At 41.1% G+C, this 22,500-nt stretch overlaps 1 protein-coding gene across 1 annotated transcript in view; it reads left to right on the forward strand.

Moving 5' to 3' along the window:
* The window catches only part of LOC138010778 (uncharacterized), a 115,214-nt gene that overhangs the window by 22,324 nt on the left and 70,390 nt on the right, over window positions 1-22,500 (forward strand). Inside the window, exons 17-32 of the mRNA XM_068857753.1 lie at window positions 871-983; window positions 2,985-3,036; window positions 4,769-4,950; window positions 5,729-5,930; window positions 6,300-6,383; window positions 7,589-7,742; window positions 8,685-8,737; window positions 10,570-10,674; window positions 10,786-10,892; window positions 11,994-12,099; window positions 14,153-14,278; window positions 15,148-15,300; window positions 16,367-16,534; window positions 17,831-17,927; window positions 19,137-21,137; window positions 22,346-22,500. The exon at window positions 22,346-22,500 is cut by the window's right edge and continues 56 nt beyond it. Coding sequence (XP_068713854.1) covers window positions 871-983; window positions 2,985-3,036; window positions 4,769-4,950; window positions 5,729-5,930; window positions 6,300-6,383; window positions 7,589-7,742; window positions 8,685-8,737; window positions 10,570-10,674; window positions 10,786-10,892; window positions 11,994-12,099; window positions 14,153-14,278; window positions 15,148-15,300; window positions 16,367-16,534; window positions 17,831-17,927; window positions 19,137-21,137; window positions 22,346-22,500 — 3,858 coding nt within the window. The remainder of the gene's footprint in view (window positions 1-870; window positions 984-2,984; window positions 3,037-4,768; window positions 4,951-5,728; window positions 5,931-6,299; window positions 6,384-7,588; window positions 7,743-8,684; window positions 8,738-10,569; window positions 10,675-10,785; window positions 10,893-11,993; window positions 12,100-14,152; window positions 14,279-15,147; window positions 15,301-16,366; window positions 16,535-17,830; window positions 17,928-19,136; window positions 21,138-22,345) is intronic.

The raw sequence follows: 22,500 nt of genomic DNA on the forward strand, positions 1-22,500 counted from the left end.
GCTATGTCTTTTTTTCCTTCCGAAACATTTTTAAACACATTTTTTGTACACCAAAATTATGCAATATAAAATATAGGTCACCGTGCTCGTTTAAGGGTAAAAAACCATCGCACCTGTCTGTCTCGATTATCGTAGACCAAAACAACAAAATTTGCCACGTTCTCGGAATGCGCGCGCTCATTCGCAAAGAGTTATGGGTCATTCACAACTTCTCTCACGTGTTTTGAGAACTGTTTCAGCGTGTATGATCCACTTACGCCATATTTACAATGTTGCAAATTTGACCAATTCATAAATATGGACACACCGTATGCGCAGTACGGGATGCGCAGTACAGTGCGATACTGAGGAATCACCTTAATGTATGGTCCCGAGGGAAACAGTTAGTTTTGTTTTTCCGAGAGTCCTGACCCTAGCCCTAACCCTACCCCTACCCCCAACTAGTTTTCCGAGGGACCAGACATGAATTTCTTTGTTATATATTTAGACTTTTCCTTCAATAATCGCAGCAAAACACCCTGTCGGGTACATTTAAATTTGATCAGGGGCACGTGACCAAGAATCAACCAATCACAGTGCTCGTTTTGTTGAGTGAAAGTTCAGGTATAGAACAATTAACCTTACTTAATGTTATGGCTTAGCACCCTAGGGTTACTCAGTGGTAAAGCATCCAAAGGTCAAAGCTTTGACACGTGAAAGAGCCTCTGGCATTTTGTTCGAGTGTCCCTAAGTTATAATCGGAAGAGAATTTATGCCTCCAGCCTATCAGCATTGCAGCCCACGCGTCGTACCTACTCGATTCGTCGGTCTTGGTTGGATTTTAAAACAAAAAAAGATTCTAATCCGTTCTTTGGTTTCTCTATTTTTTAGGTTTCTCATCAACGAATTGCGATGGCAGGGGGATTATACAGTGGAAAGCCCACCCATTCACCAAGTGCTTTTAGCACCATTTTCACTGATCTCGGTATATTTTATTTTGCAAGGTACGGTGAAAGAACTGTCATTCAAGACAGAGTTGTTCGAAGCAGAGTATGTGTTAAAATGCGTGCCGCACGTGCAGCACGAGCATTTTTCCTTTTTTAACCAATAATATTGTCTGTTAAGTCGCGTTTGTCGTTTCTTCAAATCCTTGTAGACCGTTTTCACATGACGTCACGGCGGCCATGTTGGTGTTCCAAAACAAAGAAATGGCGGCCATGATGGTGTACCAAACTAATCCTCCGGGAATTGAACTCTGTTTTTTGCAAATACTTTCTTTTGTTTCAGCAAGCCAATATGGCTGCTGGTCACCTGAGTGAAGACACTCAATTAGGGAGTTTAAGCAAAGATGACGGCTAAGGCTACGGCAACGCCACAAAGCAAGAATATTATTGGTTGAAAAAGGTAAAATACTCGTGCTGCACGTGCACCACGAGTTTCCGTGCGTTTTTTTCCGTACTCCAAAAAAACAACAAAGTGAAATCGCCAAATTTTTGGTGTTTACGAACACGTGAGCATATAACAATGAACCATTCATTTTCTGTTTTGACTTTGAAACCTTTCGTACCCATCCAGTTGCAAGATAGTTCGCCCAAATTGTACAAGGTGAAAAATACGGAATCATGGCGAAATACTTGCGATAGCGCTAAGTTATATTTTGGAATGACGTTTTCGTTGCCGTAGCCGTCGCGTTTGCTTAAACTCCCTGTTAGTGAGCTCAAAGGCGCGAACAAACGGCTTTAACAGTTTAAGATCCGTTCGATTTTGTTGATTTTGTTTGGAGGAGAAAGGATTGCGCAGTTTGTTAGTGCGCCGCCTTTTGTGCGAGAGGTCCCGAGTTCGATCCCTAGTGACGTCACATCGTTGCTTCGATTTGTTTCCATCCTGTGTGGCTTCAGGTAGCTTTAAATACCCTTCAACCGGAAATACTGATGGAAAAAAGAGAGGGGAAAAATGAGCGCACCGTTGGCTTCCTGGGAGAATACCCTCTATAGGGTAAAGGAACTTCCGACGGAAGAAACCGACGGTGGAAACGAAGTTGAATCGATGTTGAATGAGTTTAAAAGCGTTTAAACTGCTTCAACAAACATTCCACATTTCTTTTGTTACGGCGAATGTTGAATGAAGTCGAAGCCCAACCCCCTTCAACATTTTTAGGTATGCGCGTGCGCACTAATCGGTCTGTCTATGACGTATCCATGTCCGTATCCATAGTAACAACCGCAGCTGGATCCTGGGGCTGAATACCAGGTCTCTTTTGAAGCTTCGATTAATCAAATGTTAATGTTGATGAAGTGAAACCGTTTTGTCCACCCTATGAGTCAACATCGTTCAACAAAATCGAACAGATGTTGAAGCAGATGTTGAAGCCCGTTTGCCCGGGTCCTTAAGCAACGACGAAGTCAATGAGAATGGGAATAGCAGAAAACAGCATGTATAATGAGCCAGAATGTTATTGAGCTAAACTACCAGACCTTTTTTGAGCCACGGACGGAGTGAATGTGGTAGTGTCAATGCAAGTTAAAAATGAAAACATTGCACTTCCGGTTTCTGTCCAAGGCTTAAAACGCCACGTGCTTAAGCTCCTCAATAGTGATTTGAAGATCTATAACTGTGACGTCGACGAAAACCTCAGTTTGTACTGTCATATGTCTTCCGCGATTATTCCATCTCGTTCACGTCCTACGATGTGGGCGACGTATCCTAAAAATAAATTTGTACGAGCGATTTCAGAGTAAAAATATACAATGAACGGTTTGTATTTGTACATTTAAGTGTCCTCAAAATTGGTGATTTCACGTCGATGTTTTGCAGAGTACAGCAAACATATGCGCTAAAATACATGCTGCACGATTATTTTCCTCTTTTAGCCAATGATATTCTTGTTTTGTGGCGTTCTCGTTGACGACCGTGTCGTAGATCTCGCTCTGCAGGCCCCGCGCCGACGTGCCAAAAAATCTAATCAGTTATGCTATATACACTGAGCAACACTGTCTTTTTTTCAGCAATGGGCTCCCTGAACTGTTTGGTGCCGTTGTTGTAACTCCAGAACCACAGGTAGGTATTTTCCTCTGGAAAACTGTTAAGCCTGGGTTTCTCTAGCGACGCAAGAACAAGCTCAAGTATGAGAGCGCTTATTTCACCGTGAAAACGGAGTTGACGCAAGGATAAGCACAAGCGGGAGGATCAAAATTTTACCTTTTCCTTGTGTTTGCGCAAGCTTATGCTTGCGTTGTCTGAAAAGGAAACGCAGCATAAGCGCTAGGAAATTTGCTACGCGTAGTCAATTAAAGCACTCGTTACAGATTCCCCGCGTCTAAGAATTTGAACAAAATGGCGGATGCCGTGGTTGATTTAGATGCTTATGTCGTCGTTCGTTTTCTGTAGCATAAGCTACTTATGCTTGCGCTTGTGCTTCCACTTGTGGGACGTATACAAAACATGGACCCCAGGTCCATGGACCACCCCTGTGGACCCGGTCCATGGACTACCCCTGTGGACCACCTTTCATTTTGTAAACTCAATATGTTTTACAAGCAGAAAAAATCTTTAGACGAAAGAGAGAAGTGATCCTGGATCTTGTCTGGAAAATTTAAGCATGAGTCCATGACAAGGAGCGAACAACTCTCATACTAAGCCTATGTCACGGTATTTTTTACAGACCAGGAGCCCATGTACTATCTATTTTAAGACTACTTTTTTGGCAAAAAGACAAGACAATAGACCCTTATAAATGACGCCCAAATTTGAATAACAATACTTGATACATCCTTAGCCTCGTGTTTATGTTTCAAGGCAAAGGATTTTTCTCATGAATGTGAGGCTAAGGATGTATCAAGTATTGTTATTCAAATTTGGGCGCCATTTATGCAAAGGGTCTATTGCGGTTTTTTTGTTGACTCTATGACGTCAAGTTAGTTTCTTGTGATTGGCCATCGGGCTGCAGGAGTCTCAATCTAAAAATAAATCAATTTAAGCAATAGCCTGTTATAGACACCTACTATTGGTGGTTCCAAAGGGCTTTGTCTATAAACCGCTTTCAAATATAAGTTCATTACATTCATCCAATCCTTCACCGGAACAAATGAGCCCAACAAATTGACCTGCTCCCAACTGAGTGGCTTCAAAGCTCAGTTGGCAGAACGTTGCACCGGCATCAAAGAGATCATGGGTTCGAATCCCGTTGAAGTCGCCTGAATCTTTCAGGTCACTGTTTGTAATTAGAGGCCATTGCTTATGTTGTCCAGATAAATGTGAAGATCACCTCCCTCTTTCGTCTAACGATTTTTGTTCTTATAACTTTGCAAAATGAGGGGTGGTCCACAGGGGTTGTCTCTGGACCGGGTTCATGAAGGGGTCCATGGACCGGGTCCACAGGGGTGGTCCATGGACCTTAGGGTCCATGTTTTGTGTACGTCCTCCGCTTGTGTTTGCGTCGCTTGTGAAAACCAGGCTCAGCGGAATAGGATTTGGCTGACGCTCATGACTACGTGTGAAGAACAGCCGTATATTCCTGTCACGGCGTTTTTACAGACCGATTTATTTTTAGATTGAATTTTCCGCGAATGAGACTCCCGCATCAGCCCGATGACTAATCACAAGAAACTTGACGTCCTAGCGTCACCTAACCAGAACTGCCTTTGTTTTTTGTGGAAAAGGTAGTCTAAAAATAGATCGGTCTGTAAAAATGCCGTGACACTGGGTTAGTTTGGGAGTTGTTTTCTCTTGCAGTTGGAGTAGGCCGATAGTCCTACCAGCCAGTTATGATTCAGATTTTACATTTTCTTAGGTACACAGAATAGATGTGACTAGCCAAGGAATCCATCCAGACCCTTTGAATATTTCAGTGAATGACTGTGTGGCCTGGGTGTGGTGTGATGGAGAGCGTTATGATGTTCAGGAGATATCAGATTCGGCAAAAAGTAGTGAACAGACTGGAACCATTCGTTGCCCAGTAAATCTTGGTAAAAGGTAAAGACGGCTTACACCTACTACTTTGGCTAATTTGAAACGTCGAGTTACTACTAAGTCGACCTGAATTCAGGGATTAAATTTGACGTTTGCACGGCAGTAGCGCGACGTTTGAAGAAATCCAGTGCAGCTGGCATGGTTTCAAACGATTCGCTATGGCCGTGACGAATTCAATTAAGTAATGATCCGTGTAAGGTGGATAGCGATTTCCTTTGTTATGCGGCAACGGGGCTTTCCCCACATAGGAATGTTATCATTTTTACACAGGGAATGCATAAACCTATAGGAAGGCAGTTAACGCAATAAAATTCATTTACAGCCCACTTTGAAAGGGTGTTTTTTTGTGTTAAAAGATTTTGACCAATCACAAGAGTTGAAAACAAAAGCCAAGAAACGTTTACAATTTTACATGTTCCCCACATACGATTTCTGTGGAATTCATTTAAACTGAGACCAGATGAAAGATGGAAGATGGTTGGAAAGTAAGGATGAATATAATACTGCTTTATGAAGTTTTGATTACCGTTTGCTGTTTAAGCCAATCAGAAGTAAGTACAGACAATAGGAAAGTTATCACCTTTTTGCATACCAATTGAATTCCAACATGTTCGTTGCCGTTGTTGCTATCGTTCTTATCTGGACCGTTTCTTAATAAATTATGAAAATGATTTTACTGCGCATTCTGTAGCTGCGCGCTGGATGGAACAGCCCATTCCAAGGCTCTCTATGAACATCCTGTTTCTGTAATGATCATTGTTCTTCTTTTGTACCATTTTAGGAACTATTCAAGGGTGATACAGAAACCTGGTGTTTATCACTTCCTTTTTACTGCACACACTCTGACGCATGATGAACAGAAAACCGCCCTCTCTGATACAGTGGTTCACATTAGCACTGTCCTGGTGGACCCAATCTCCTACTCGTGCATTGTCGGTGTAGCTGCAGATGGCTTCAGACCGTCAACTCTCACAATAGAGAAGGTAACGATATTTGTTTCCTTCGGCATTGTCCAGCATTAGAGACCTAGGTTTGTATGCAGATGCTCATTCTCTGACTTGGTCTGAAACTTAAATGCACCATGCTTTGAAAAATACCTCACCGGTCGCCTCCTTTCACTCGGGTTTTGGGCCGCTACTATGCTCTTTTAAATTGTTACTTTTTATACACACCCTTACAACATCCGAGCTTTACTTTACTTTACCGTACGGACACATGAAAGGATTAAAATAATCATAGTCAGACAAAACTTTCAGGCATATAGAATGACAAGAAGATACAAGCCGACTCTCATTTACATGCCTTTACTCATCTGCTCTCGGCATTAAAAAAAAAAAAATTCTCTCTTATAGTCGCAAAGTGTGTTATGGACATGGGAGAACCAAGGCATTGAAGAGCATAACATTCTTCATGTACGACCACCTCAAGCTGATCAGGTAATCTTAAGCCGTGTTCACATTAGGTCTCGATTGTGATCGAATTATAATCGAATTAAATATGAAATGGATTCACATCAACTAATTACAGTCCCTGATTATAACGGGATTATAATTACTTCAAACAACCTCAAGGGGGTTCTTTGAAGTAATGACAGTGCGTAATTGAACAGAATGGCGAACACGTGTTGGTATGAGCAGACGAAACTTCTAATCGCTTTATGGAGCGAAGATTTGGATTTGTCATCTTCTGTTCTCAGAAGCTATCCTTGGTTCTCTCCTCGCCTCAAGCATGGTGATGATGATCGTGGCAGCCACGCGATACGGCGCCATTTTGTCTCACACTGCGATGTCACCCTATTGTATTTGAATTTTCGCAGATGTGAACAGAACCATAATTGAATAAAATTGAATGGAGCATGATAGCCTGAATTATACTTCCGTTGATCATAATTAACGTTGAGTGTGAACGTGGCTTTAGCTTAAGCATCGATTTCAGCGCCGGCAGCAAGAAAATCCATACAACATACAAATTCGCGTTACTAGTGATCATCAAACAATTATTCCATGTCCTTGCTCATGAAGTGTAGTATGCAAATTTAACAAGAATGAAGGTACTTCGGTTTTATTCTCCCAACCGAAACCACCGTGGGTTGATTCCAGCCTGGGGATATCTTCCTTTTGTTGATGCATTCATGATGAATCTGCGCCAAAATGTCATCTTTTTTTTTGTTGAAAATTTTAAAATTTTGAAAGCAACTAACCTCAAGATAGATAATCATGAAATACTTTTAAAAAGAAGAAGTATTAAAAAACTTTTTTAATACTTATTCTTTTTACCGAAGTTTTAAAGAACATTTTAAAAGAAATTTCAGAAGATCTTCACAGGAGCCAAGAGTTTGGAGTGTCGAAGAGATAAACACAAGGTTAAAACATGGTTTCGTTGATAAAATCCTTCCTGACATCAGCGCATAAAATTAGTAGAACTTGTAAAGAAAGATTCTTCAATAGGCCACTTTCGATATATTTAAATTCAGCTTTAAAGAGAGGTTTAGAGGACAAAGACAAAGAAAAGAGGATGATATGCAAATATTTCTATTGTTTTTGTCCTTTTTGCCTCACTGTCAAGCTGAGTATTGATATTTCGAAAATGCCCTATTTCTTGCAACATTTATTCACTTTGATGTTGCTATGTCCTTTTTCAGCCGCTGGCCCGTGTTCGCGGGTTATCTGCGTTTGACAGCGGGCCTGTCACCACTACCAGCACATTTTTTCACACTTTTGACGTTCCGGGAAAATACTTTGTCACATCAGAAGGAACTGAAAGACAATTGTGTGTCATTGATGTCCAAGAAAACGGTGAGTGTTATGGCGTAATAGGGAGTTTAAGCAAGAGGAAAACGGTCAACGTCAGCAAAAACGTCAGTTCAAAATATGACTTAGAGTTATCTTAAATATTTGGCGATTATTCCACTGATCTTGTTCACGTTGTACTGCAAAATAACATTTCGGGCAAAGTATAGATCCTGTAACGGGATGGGTGTGAGCGGTTTTAAGGTAAAGATGCAAAATTAATTGTTCATTGACATTGTACGCTCTTGTTGCCGTCAAATTTTGATGAAGTGTAAGAAAGTTTAAGAAAAAGAAAAATTTGGAGGAAGATATATCACGTGTGTGCAGTTAAACATAGCTATGAACACTGTACACTTCAATTATGCTTCATGGCGCCTGCTGTGTTTCCTTGAGGAGTCCTGAGTACAAGAGTGAATCCGGATACGTTTCGAATACGTGCGGAAGAGCAGATTCGATTTGAATACCCTACGTGTGGATGGAATTTTTTTTAAATCCGGAAAGAAAAAGTTGCGGATTAGAAAATAGCCCGATATACGTGTGGACGGGGGGCCTGAGTAGACAACCAGAGCGGGCTGTCAACGCTATCTGCAGTTTTAGTATATAGTAATTATATAATGTGACATATTGCTGGTTTTCACTCACGTGATCAACAGCCATGTTTTTCAACGAAAACAAAAGGAAGCGTTTGCATAACAATAGAGTTAAATTCCCGGAGGATTTGGTCGGGGCACCAACATGGCCGCCTTTTCTTTGTTTAGGGGCACCAACATGGCGGTCGTGACGTCATGTGAAAACCGAGAATAGTTGCTCACAAGTCATGTTATTTAAAAGAAAAACCTTACTTTAGGTCACTGTCTTATACATACATGTACCAGCTCACTGTGTACGACGAAGTTCTTTTAGATCCTTGAGAAAATGTGTATTCTTTTTCTTTCAATTTTCCGACAGCTGCTTACGTCGCTCCTCCAAAAATCTGGGATACCGAAAGAGATGGTGGAAATGTAAGTGCTTTGCGTTTTGAATGGAAGTTATTATAGAGCGGTTTTCAATTGAGTGTGGAAAGGAATTAGCGAATTGCATTGGTTTTGCATTACTTCACTCAGTGATTGGTTCAAAGATCTCGCGCCATTTTGTCAACCAAGGAAAAGGGAAACCAAAACCAATCGTGGCTTGGGCGTGCACATTTTCCCGCGCTTTGTGTCGGCTGCATGTAATTACTTCGAGTTGTGATTTGTTTATTGGATTGTCTCCGTCCTTTTTGATTGGCTAAAGTAATCAATTTGGTTTTGGTTTTACCGCCCTCGACTGAAACTTGCTCTATCAAAGTTAAAGGGCTACTATGATAAAAAAAATTCACTTCCCTTTTTCTTTCAGATTTTGAGAGCGTGTTTGCTTGACACGCACCTGACTGGCAAAATCTTGAGCTTCGAATTTTATCCAAAGGCTATTTTCTTTGAGTGCAAGTTTTGGATTTCACGGTCCGCCATTATTCACGTTCAAGACTGACCAATTGGACGTCAGAGGGTTGGATCGAGGATAATATGACGTCAAGACTCGCGAGCTTAAAAGTTTAAAAGTCTGAAATTTCGAAACTTCCGTGCGCGTGCACACACATTGCATTTGAGTCTTTGACGTCATCTTATCCTCGATCCAGCTCTCTCAAGATTTTAAAGTTAGTAATGGCGGACCATTAATTAGGAAAATTTCGGTCAAAATAAACAGGTGTCTTATTGAAATGAAGGCTTAAAACTTCGGTGCCTTAGTGTTCAGTTAACATCCTTTTGAAGTACAAAGGAAAAGTAGAATTGATTTTTGGTCATAGTAGCAGTTTTAGTCTATCAAAGCATTTTTCTACCTATTTCGCTCAATCAGTTAAGTGTTCGAGTTATAGTTTTAGGTCGGGATTAAATGCATTTGTTTTATCGTTAGTTCAGGGGACACAATTGTTTATCTTCCAGTGCACGAGTGATTTTGAGGTTGGGGAAAATAGCAAAGGTACACTCCTTTGAAGCTTATCAAATCGGCACGCATTTAATTATACACCTTTCTGGACAAATCCTTAAATTATCCCGAATCCGATTCCGTGGGCTAAAGGACTTCGCAAAGGCACACACTCTGACGCAACGTGTTGCATGTAACTTGTAAATAAACAGAGAGCTGTTGGAAGCACATCTGGTTTTCTCTGAAAACAATCCGAGCAGTGGCCGGGACCCTCTACCCATTGAACTATCCAAGGACTCTCGCGCCGGTATTTTTGTTGTTGTTGTTGTTGTCGTTGTTGTTGTTTGGGGGCGGGCGGAGGGAGGGAGAGGGCTAGATGGCGAATAGCTTGTTCCTGTGGATGCTGTCCGGTTGTGATCTGTTTATTGCTGGTTCCATATATCTCAGTATATACAGCTTATAGGTAGCGTTGTGCTGTATGTATCTTGTTATTAAATGAAAGGAGTCGGAAACTCTTTTTTTATCTTTTTTTTTTCCATTTTGACGCAAACTAGTTTTCAGTAATGTCAATTTTTCTTTTCTTGAAAATAAGACGATATTTTTGAATGCATAAGACATGTTTCGATGTTACAAGCATCGTCGTCAGTTGCGAACTGTTGGAAAACCTTTAGAACTATATAACGACTAAGCGAAACATGCATAGTTAACTATGATGAAGTGACAGAAAATCAAATATGTTTGCAATGTTCTGTCACTTCACCATAGTTAATTATGTATGTTTGCTTAGTTTTTACATAGTTCTAACGGTTTTCCAAACACTTTTTAACTGACAATGCATGTTTGTAGTAATTACTGAACTGAAGAACTTTGTATCCTTTTTCATATTAAACAGGCTGAAAAAGGCCATCGAGTTTTTCTGGAATGCGGTACTCCAAATGCAGAAATATATTACACAGTTGACGGCTCTTATCCTATGGAATGTAACCCAAATCTTAAGGTAAGATTTCTTCAAGCTCCAATTTGTTATTTTCTCCTTGATTCTGAAATCGTTACTGATGTTGTATGGAATTGGAGGCAGTTAATTTACCTCCTTTTTGTCTTTTTAAAGCCCTACAACAAGAAGAAAGGTGTTGTACTTAGTCAAGAAGGATTAGTTGTCGTTCGAGCTATTGCAAAGAAGGATGGCTGGGTCACAAGTCAAGTATATAATTCCAAGTATGTGGATTGAACAATTTTCCAGTTGTGTCTTTTTTGTCATCCCGGCAGGTTGGCAACGTGTCCCTGTGTTTAAGTGTCAAAATATAGAACTTGTCATTTTACCGCCGTTGGACTGGCAGTCGAGTGAGCTGGAACCATTTAGTCAGAAACTAGTGTGAGTAATCAAATGGTGACGAGTGAAACACGAGCATACCATTTGATTAGCTGTTAATATAATTGGTGACAAATTGCGTTCATAAGACGCCATTTTGGCACTGAAGGAAAAGTTGCCATGGCAACATTGTAATTTCACACATATATGAAATGAATCATACACTCAACTGCGGATATGAAATCAAGTAAAGCTATGATCCTCGCAGTTATGGACTCAATTTCAGCAATTGCGTAGAGAAGTCTGAAAGAGTTAGTACTTCAACGGGGTTTGAACCCGTGACCTCGCAATACCGGTGCGGCGTTCTAACCAATTGAGCTAGGAAGCCACTGGTGTTGGGAGCTGGTCATTTGTGTGCTTTGTAGGTCGATGAAGGCGTATTTGAGCCAACACGAACAGTTGTCAATATTAACTTCATAGAACTTGCGATAATTCAAGGTTTGCAATCAATCACAGTCTCACGAATCCTATCCAGTGTAGAGTTATTATTCCGTAATTTTATATTGTAAAAGATAGAGTTAAGACGGTTTTGAACGGGTATAAATACGTGACTCTGGGAAGGTAAACTCCTCCGGGGCAGTAAGTTGAAATTTGAACTTGCAACTTCCTCGGAGTAAACTTACTGCCAGTCAACACACCAACATTGCAACATTGCATAGTTCAACCAACTACAATCTTGGACAAATTAAATGGAACATTGAGACCACCCCTCCCCCCAAAATCAGTGATGGCAAAATGGCGCGTTTTGGCCTTCACGCACCTTCATCCTTGATTTGGGGGAGAGCGGGGATTTCTGTTCCATTTTATTCTGTACAAGATTGTAGGTTCCACCTTCAGTTTGGGTTTCTATGCACTTTAAGTCCTCATGCTTTTTTACTTTCCGCATATGGCACCAAAAGCTTCAAGCTTTAAATATAACCGTGTAATTTCTTAAATTTTTTTCGCAGTCGCTTCAAGGTTATTGAAGGCGACTCTATCCTGCCTCAGGAATCCAGCGACGAAGACGAGCTACTCTTGGAGACTGATCCAGAGCCAGCTGCTCTCAAGAAGCAGGTAAGATTTGTAAAGTGAGTTCTCTGCTTTGTCTTTGAACTCTGCCATGGTAAAAAAAGTTGTTGCCCTAAACAGGAAGAGTAGCAAACTTTTCACGTGACGTCATATGAAGCCGCCATGTTGGTGTACTGCTCTTCCGGCATTTGAACTTTAACGTTTTCTTTGCTTTTTCTTATTTTGGTGTTTGTTCAAAACTTGGCTATAGGTCAATGTGAGCAAAACCAAGAATATGACGACAACTTGCGAGCATTCGAATAAATCAAATAAATGCAGCAGTGGCGAGAGTACCTGGGCCACACGGTTAATGAGAGCACTCGCCTCCCACCAATGTGGCCCGGGTTCGAGTCCCAGACTCGGCGTCATACGTGGGTTGAGTTTGTTGGTTCTCTACTCTGCACCGAAAGGTTTTTCTCCGCCGGGTACTCCGGTTTCCCCTCTCCACAAAAACCAACATTTGACTTGATTTGCGTAAATTTTTAATTTCAGTTTACAGTGTCCCCAGTTAGTGCTCCACCACTAGAACGACTAGACACTTATAAATAAAGTTTCTTTCCTTTCTTAACATTAAGGAGAGACAAATTATTCGTTCTTAAAAAATAAGAATAATAAATAAGAAACAATCCCTACACAAACCCTTCGTTCTTAAAAACAGGAAAGGGCAGTTCCAAAACCCAAAGAAATCCCATGCAAAATGAAACACAGGTGTATTAAATGAGGCAAATCTAAACAATTCAAAGGGAAAGAAAAGCTGACTGCGACACCATTAGGCTCGTAAATGGCTGCGAATCTTCAGGGGTAGAGCGCAACCGAGCAAGGGGGTTTCTAGTCCAGCGCTGGACCTCTACCCGACCCCCTTGTGCCTTGAGACAGATTTGAGTTATTTGATTTCTGTGCAGTGTCTCCAATCTGTGCGACAGCGCTAAATACAGTTGACACTTAAACAAAAGTTCATTGTTAAAAATAAATAAAGTTTATCATTATAAGCCTTACTAATAGAAACGATAGCGAAGCAAGAGGCGTTCGAAAGAGAACTATGTCGCGGAGCTCTGCTAAGGACCTCTTCATGCATGTTATATCCCGGTTGCTTTAAATTCGAGTTTCTGAGCAACATGTTGTCAGGGTATTAGGACACATTCGCAACATTTGTGAATGCTTTTCTAGTCGATGTTTATGATTGTCAATGCGTATATCGATATTTTAGTCGCTTATTCTTTGAGAACGAAGCATACAACATTCTTGAGGTTTTTAACTTTTTCTCACTTCCCATAGTCGGGTCAACTTTTCAAAGGAGTTGTCGTCACGACCTCATCGGATCGTCACGATCCGTCGAGGTATTTGAAGCTGCCCCAGGCAGTTTGACTTCCGGCAGTAAAGCTTACTTCCTTTTTAAATGTCACGACCCGATATCCGGTGAGTCGGGCCGTCAACAGCAATTGACGTCCCGACTTAATTCATGTATACTGGATATGTGTGTTAAATTCAGGTCCAGATAAGTGAGATGAACGTCGTCTGTAACCCTGCACTTCAAGTATAAACTTCTTTCAAACTCAACCCACATTTGACGCCATGTCTGGGAAACGCCAACGCGGGCCACAATGGTGGGAGGCGAGTGCTGTCACCACTGCGCCTTACCTGCCGCCTTCTTCTAAAAATTAAAAATAAATACCAAATAAATAAATAGAGCGAGTTTCAATCGAGTGTCGTAAAATCAAAACCAAAGTAATTACTTTGGCCAATCAAAAAGGATGGAGATAATCCAGTAAACCAATAAAAACTCGAAGTAATTACACGTAGCCGACACAAAGCGCCGGAAAATGTGCACGCACGAGCCACGATTGGTTGTCGTTTCACTTGTGATTGGTTGAAAAAGTGGCGCGAGAACTTTGAACCAATCACTGAGTGAAGTAATGCAAAACCAAAGCAATTCGCTAATTACTTTGGACACTCAATTCAAAACCGCTCTAATGGCGATTTGCTGTGCGGGTGAGACTTTGTTTTTTTCATAGCTGCATTTGGATCTTATAAAGGAAACTTGTCCTTGTTGATTCACCAGATATTTCAGTGGCATTGGTTTAGCTGTCGTCCAAGCATTTCTTTGGAGCTTGTTTGTGATAACACTTTCAACCTTGACATCACTTTGGGAAATACGGCAGATATCTCGTGGATTAAAGGTTTTCAGGTAATTTCGTTGTGCTTTTTGCTTGCGTGCCAGGTATGTTTTTTGGTGTAAATCGTAGCGGCAGTAGGCCAGTTTCGTATTCTCGTTCCTTCACCGGAGCATCGAATCATGCCTTTTAGCTTATTGCAAACATTGCCGCTTAATGATAATACTGCTTATTGGAATGCTACCAGATTATTCAATAGTTAGTTGATAAACTAAGGCAGTGTAATATTACTGGAGCTGACAAGTGAGTCATCTCCAAACAAAGATTACTTGTTTATTTCAGAAGGGCGGTCCTTTGAAGGTTATATCTCGGGCAACTGGTTAGGTTTAGGGTCAGGGCTTTGCTTTTCTTGCATAAGAAACTCTTAATGAAACGCACGTGTAAAAAATTTCTCGATTATTAAACAATCACTAATGAGCTAAGGACGGTCGACTTCGCAGATGACTGAGAGAAAAATTTTCACGCGTACCTGTAAGTTTCCCGAATTATAACTTCGCTTCTGATTGGCTTATAAACGGTGACATTCACTACGGCTAGACATGCGTAATACCGTGATACTCTCGGAGCCCCTTTAAATTACTTTGTAACCTGCCCTACAGTGATCAGTTTGCCTTATAAGCTCATTTGATACAACTAAATTTCCATGTTTTAGACTTTGTTACAGGATTTAGGCGCGAACATCTTTAAACGGCGTGCATGACACGGTCGCCATGTTGGAGAAGCAAACCAGTCGTCTGGTTATGAAAGCGTATTCTTTTAAGCTAAATCATTTTTTGTCTCTTCAATAACGCTTTGTCTCTCGTTGTTTTAGAACTGTAGAAAATAAATTACTATTTGATGAGTCAATGCAGACTGAATCATTACTTCGTTTTATTTCTGACAGCTTTACCTGAATGGCACAGCTTACGGTGGCTGGTTTGGCCCACAATACCGTGGCCTGGTGATCAGTGGCTTGATTGGTGGAAAGGTCTATCACGTGGTATTGGTCGTGTTCCCCATCCATGAATCTTATGAACCGCAGCTCTCCAACGAAGTGGTAATTATGCGAAAAAGGAATTATGAAATAACAATAATGCATTCCAATGATATGGTGCGGAAATGTATTTGAGTATCTGGCGACGCACCGATAGCAACCATTGATGCAAGAAATTTCGTGTTCTTTATACTTGCACTTGCAAGCCATTTTCGAATAAGGTGTATCAACACAGGGAATTGTCTCGATCTCCTATAAGGAAATCTTTGCTGACGCCATTGTTATAGTTTGTTTCGTTAACATACGAGTTTGCTCGCCGAAAACACCATGCTAGTTACAAATTGTTTCAAAAGGTAAAGGAACGGTTTTAAGCCTAAAACAACGAGCCAGTTATTGGAAATCAATAACTGATAAATTCTTGGATGCCAAAAGCGCTAATGATCCTATGCGTTTTTTGTAAAAATTCGAAGTTTCAAAGCATCATTATTCATCATTATTCTTCTCATTCTTCGCTTTCACAAATTTAAGAGTTCCCTTAAAAAGTCTCTTATTACGTCATATTAATTATCTTATTTATACTTCCTCTTTACTCCAGTCCATCTGAAATGACATCTTTTTTTTTTCTTTCTGTTGTCGTTCTCTTTGTTTTGCTATCTTTTATCATTATATTTGTGCCTCCCTACACTTTTCTTAAGTCTGTTCCTTTTTTCGTGTATCCCTATTTACGTGTGGTACAAAGAAACTTTTTGTTGTTGTTGTTGTTGTTGTTTGATCCGGTACATTGCGTTCAAATTTTCAGAGATAGCTCATTATGCAATGTACTTTCAATATTCAGTACTCTTTCGACCAAGTCGGCTTACTCAATGTTGTACCCAACGCAAATCTCCTGGGGTTTAAATTTTATTGTATATTGTATTTTCATTATAACGCAGCATTCACATCGAAGGTTTGAATTGGGTACAACTTTGAGTTAGTCGATTTGGTCGATTCCCGGCTGACTGATTAGAAAACTAGCCCTATTCTAGTGAGGCAAAATGTAAACGAAGATTCCCCTCAGTATATAAAAATATACAGTTCCTGCTTTGTTTTTTCTTGTTTATTTTTTCATCTCTTTTTTTGTCAATTGTAGGTGATATCATGTCCTGTACGTTCGTCATCAGGGGGTCCCCTTGTGTCACTCGAGGCTTCCACTACCCCCCAGTCTCTAGTGATATTGTGGCCTGCTTTTCGTGATCCCTCAATGGATGAAGTCACCACGTATTCTGTTTTTATTAACGGTCAATCGTTTGGCGATCAGGTGATTAAGGATTTATTTGCAACAAAGAACCATTATTTGAAGACGGTTATATGCAAAGCATGCGGCTCATGATGCCGCTCGTAGAAAGCAACAATTCAGACAAAAACAACATTGTCAATAAGCTCAACTGGATGAAGGCAACAAGTTGACAACTTTAACCTGAAGTCAGTTCAACGGCCCAGCCCATATTTTTTTTGTGTCTTTTTATCTCAACCAATCACGAGAGCCGTGTTAATAGCTGCGTCCATTCCACGATGATGACCTCTACGAGAACATATCTATCGTTTTGCGGGAGCCTGGGAACTTAATCGTAATGCGCATAAAAGAATTGATATGATTGAAGAACCGCTGACTTTCAAAATCGTTTTCGTCGTGGCAAAATAGACCTAAGTAATCGAAAAGTTTCTCATAGACGGGGGAAAGGGAGTTGTCGATTACAAAACGGACGCGTTTGTCATCGACAACTAAAGTAGTTTTCCTTTTCAAAAGGAAAACTACTTTGTTGTTGACAGCTTGAGTTTTAGTTTTATGTAGACGATAACTTGATTCAAAAAAACGATGTTTTGTCATCCATAACTTTTCGTTATCGACAACTGAAAAATTATCGATAACAACTTGTATCGTATGTGGATGCCCTAAATCTCTGTGTTGTTGTCAACATAGGCCTCCAATTCCAGGAACGCATGACTGGGATCGTACAACTTCATTGTATTTGTGGAACGGCGAGCTTACAGACCGAATTACATTGAGATTTATTTTCCAGCGAAACCAGACAAGTGTTGCATCAGAAATTTATACCGATGGGATTCAGAATGGTCACTCCTGCAAGCCAAACGTTATTTAAGAACTCATCTCAAAAAATATTGGGAAGGATTACGTTTTTGCAAACGTTGGCCGTGTAGCACTTATATTTGAACAGACTTAACTGATTAGAGTGTAATGTGAAGTGCTAAGTTTCTACCCCATATGAACCCACGACCTTGTAGCTCAGTCGGTAGAGCAGCGGTGATCTAATCCGAAGGTCGTGGGTTCAATTCCCACCCTGGTCAGAGTTTTTCTCTGTCCTTGTGTGGGCTTAGTTTATATGGGGTAGAAACTTAGCACTTCACATTACACTGTAAAACTATATAGCTTGACCTGTGAAAACACCATAACAATAACATGATAGACCTAGTATTGGAGTAATATAGCTTGACCAGTGAAACTCCATTACAATGATGTAGACCTAGTATTGGAGTTGTAAGCTCCTAGTTACGGGTTCCTGTCGATACTTATTGATTGTATCCTGTCAATTAGATTGTGTCTGAACCCGAGAGCGATTACTGCAGAGTGCTGTTTGAGAGCAGTTTGGAAAACGAGGTTTACATTCTTTGCGTGGCTTGTCATTCTTCTGGTGAGCTTGCCATACCATGCTTTTAATCTTGGAATAGTGAACGCTTCATGGAGGGAAATTGTTGGGGAGGGCTTAGTAGGTTGAGATTACACGACAACGGGTGTCATTTCAGTCTCAGTATTCACAGATATTGATGTCTTTGATCACTAAACTTTGACTTTTTTTGTCTGCATCACAAATTCAAACGACGTTAATTATAGCACAGGACTAATGCAGGAAGCCTCAAAATATATTCATTTAGCCAAGCCTTAAAGCGGAGCTCCCGTGTTATTTATTCTTACAATAAGATAACCTGGCTTGAGCCCGCGATCCAATGGATACCCAGTAACTGGTCAGCGGTCAACTTTAGAAAAAAAAAAGCTGGCATCGATGAGCTTTAACTTGAGCACGCGACATGATCAAGTTATACTGGTCAGCGTGAACCTTGTTTTGACAGGTGACTGTTAACCCTAATATGGATGTCCAATATCAAAGATGTTTCCGCCAAAAAACGCGGATTGCACCACAGTTTCACATTGGCATACAATGAGGGGTGGAAGTACGTACAGTCAAACGGTGACCAAAATCAAATATTTCTTGCACAGATGAGTTACCGTATTATCTTACCCATGGTGCTCCGCGCGTGCGCCATCGACGCGGGGAGCTCCGCTATGGGCCTTATTCGCGCTGCGGCCATATTGGCCATAGACAATGGATTTCGTAGCCCGAGCCTCGAGTTGAAATTTTTGGGAACGAGTTTCGGTGGGGCAAAACAAAAGTTTTCAATTTCTCGCGGCTCAACATGGCCGCCCTGTGATTAAAGCCCGTAAACACAACCTGCACGCGCGCAGCCTATTAAAAATTAGATTAAATATTTTTGTGCATTAAATGTGGTATCTTCATGTGCTTTAACTTCGATTCATTCTTGGATTTTATGTATCACAGTCGTTTGCCTCGCTTAGTTATAGACCTTTTACAGCCTTAGCTTCTGCAGAAAAAAAGGGACTCATGTTACTTCAGTTTTATAGACGCCTCAAAGTGTTTTTGTAATCCTGGTTTAGGAATGGTTAGATGGACACTTTGTGACGGTTTATCGCGAACCAAATTGCGGCCTTACTGGGCACCCTCTAACACATTCCTGTTTCCTTCATCACAAATAATCTTTACACAAATTTGCTCCGTAAACTGTGTAAAATAGCGTTGATTTTCATTAAATTTTCCTCTTTGCAGGTTCCGATGTACTGTTATATTCGAATGAGGTCGAATTTTCTCTGCCTATTCCGCCTGAAATTCTGAGCGCACTTGAAAACCCAAGAGGTCAAAGTGACTCGTTAGAAAGGGATCGTCTTGATGGGGGCACTCCTGCCAGAGAACTGTTGCTGGTCGCCGAAAGAATAAACACAGCGCTTTCTGTTCCTTCTGAATCAAGCATCGAGAAACTTTCAGTGAAATCATCATTTGGCAAACTGCAAACAATTTTCGAGGGACAGAAAGTAGATGAAAATGCTTCTAGGGGAGATGTTTCGTTGAAGGATAGATTTGATCAAGGAGAAGGTGACGAATTGGAGGCAAAGGCTAATGAGGCAGGTCCTGAGGTCGAGTCGTTCAATGAGAAGGGACGGAGGGTTGGGGTTGATGAACAGTTGAATGACGCTGAAAATGAAGCAAATGATGTTTTAGCAAATCAAACTCTCAAACATAAGCCAGGTGATGCGGAGACAGTCGAACAAACGACGGGTTTTGAGAGTTTGGGAAACGTTGAAGATGGAAAACTTTCACAAAATCATTCCCTTTCCGGCAACCAGGAATCGGTTGCCTTTTCACCGCATGAAGCCTTTCAGCCTGTATCAGAGGGTTTTCCGAAGGAAAGCAAGGCCGTTGATGAGCTGGTAGGTGAATCGAACTTTTCCGTTTTCGAGGATCCTGATGATATTGTTTTGGCGAACGAGCCGGTCATAACCACGAATGTGGTGGCGGCCAATGCAGATGACACAAACTCAACTCCAAAACATGCATCGAGTGAAGAAGAAGAAGGAAATGCATTTGGAATTATTGAGCAAGCTGATTCTGAGTTTGGGAGTTACGAGGGGAAACAGGAGTTATCTCCTGAAGATGTTGGTGGTCCTGCTTCAAGTGGTAGTATGGATGGTTACGAAGTATCAGAGAATAGTAGCAAGGGTCACTCAGCAGATGTGACGAATGGTCGCCCAGTATGTGAAGATAATGTTCGTGGTCACGCAATGGTTGACCGTTCAGTTGATTGTCACGCTAAAGAAGAAGATGAAACTCTTTCTGAGAAACCTAAAACAGCTGGAGACAACTCTGAGGAAGTTATTCCTTCCAAATCCTTCGAACTCGCCACCAGTGACGTTTTAGTTCCGCCAGGGAAAGCACGTGAAAACGTCGAACAAACAAGTGGCGCGACACCTGAAGCTTCTCTGAAGGCCTTAAATGACTTGGCAAGCGATCACGCTGCAAGTGAGATGAAAGAGACACATAGTGACACAAGTGAAGATGACTATGGTACGCTAACAGGGGACGGTGAACAGGCCACAGTGCATGTGGCAGGTGTTTTGTCGGAGGAACCTTTAGAAGACGATGTCATCCCGAATAAAGGTTGTGTTCGGGAATCATCGACCCCAAAAATAAGGAAAACGGAAGATTATGTTTCTGAAGAAGAATCACTCATGGAGAGTCCAGAAGCAACTGTCAATGAGCCAAAAGAGTCACTGAGCGGTTTTTCGTCAAAGCAAAGCGGAGGCCATGTATCTGGAAAAACAGAAGACACTTTGGATGAATTTCAGATTAGTGGGGTTTGCAAATCAGTGGAAAGAAACGAGAAAATATTACCGCCTGTGAAAGATGACGCTGTTGAGTACGAGAAACTCTTGAATTTGGGTATCGAAATTAATGAAAAAGAAAATATCAGGCAACGCTCAAAGGACACGCCTGATGACGAAGGAGAAAATCATGATTTTAAACTCATAAAGGATGAAATAGCTGAAGAGTCTTGGTCAACATCAAGTAGTCGCGGATCATCTGCGGAATACCATGAGGAAAGAAACGATGTCGTAACGGCAGTGATGCCAACGTTTGGGGAAACTGATGATGCAGCGGACGCCAGATCGTTATCACTTGGTATCATGGGAGACAATGAAGGTGTTAAACATGAAAGGGACGCAAAAACAGAGGCAATTACCAATGCTATGGAAGAAAAAGTCAACCAGCAAGGTAACGTCTGAATTAAACATAGTCAAGTACGTGATAGTAAACACAAGGGAACAACAGAAAACTAAATCTCTGTCTCGTCCATCATTGTCCGCGTGCTTTCTTTTCACCTCTACCCTGCAATGAAGAGGCTTCTGTTCAGGAGAGTGTTTTTCGAAAGGCGTTTTCATGCCATTATAGAAAAATCTTTACTGGTTTCATTTTTTCTAGTTTTGTTTCATTAACATACCAATTTTCGTAATAGAAACCATCACGAAGGAAAGAAGTGTATATATTTGAAGTGCGGAGTTATAGACGAAATGGAGATGTGATCATCGTACTTATCTGGACAATTTAAGCAATTGTTTCGTATAGACACCTGAAAATTTCAGTCGTCTTCAAAGGGATTCGAACCCACGACCTCTGCGATGCCGATGCATTGCTCTACCAACTGAGCTATGAAGCCACACAGCTGGGAGTAAGTTAATTTGTTGGGCTCATTTGTTCCCGTGAATAGAGCAGGGGTCATGGGTTCGAATCTCGTTGTGACTCGGAAGAGACAACTGAATGTTTAAATTATCCAGTTAAGGGCGAGAATGACATCTACATTTCGTCAATAACCCGTACTTCAAATATTTAACAATTATTCCATGAGCGCGTGTTGGATCTCTATGAACTGGTAACGCCGAGTTGGCTATAACCAGTCTCATATCTTTCATTCATTGAGTCTTTTCACGGGAACAGCTAACTTGTGGTTAAATCGCCGCTGGACATCGAAGTTCTTGTCGGTCACAAAAGCTCTTGTTTTCAGCTTGATCGCTTTTTTGAGAATCTCTTGTGGGAATATAACATTTACCTTTTTGAAACTTACATTATATGGTTAAGATTATATATTTAGTTTTAAAATACCTTATATAACGAATACGAGTTGCGGGATTAAAATATAACGAAAACTCTGCCTCAGTGAAAAATGTTTGTGGAGTGCCACGTGACCATCCGCAACCAGGGTCTCTCTCCTCAACGACAAGGGAGGCAAAGAAGAGAGACCCTGGAAACGAGGTTGGCTATCATGTACCAACTATATCCTTATTCCTTATTGGCTGCAGAAACAACTAGGTTTTTCGTTACGGGGGTGGGTACATTGGAGCATCCAAAGGATCTTCTGGGAACATGCGTTTTCTATATTTCTCCAACTGATTGCCGTTCGGATTTTGTTTTGCTGTCGTTTGCAGAATTGGAGACGCGTTATGAAGGAGACATGCAGGATATATCTGCACAGCGCTTACCCAGGCCTCTACTTGTCATAAAAGGAACTACCCCTGCAACGGTGACTCTAGAGTGGGAATGGACACTGCTGCCAGAGCAAATAGCTGGCTCAGACATCGTG

This window comes from Montipora foliosa, chromosome 7 (assembly GCF_036669935.1).
Source record: "Montipora foliosa isolate CH-2021 chromosome 7, ASM3666993v2, whole genome shotgun sequence".
NCBI classification, from domain to species: Eukaryota; Metazoa; Cnidaria; class Anthozoa; order Scleractinia; family Acroporidae; genus Montipora; species Montipora foliosa.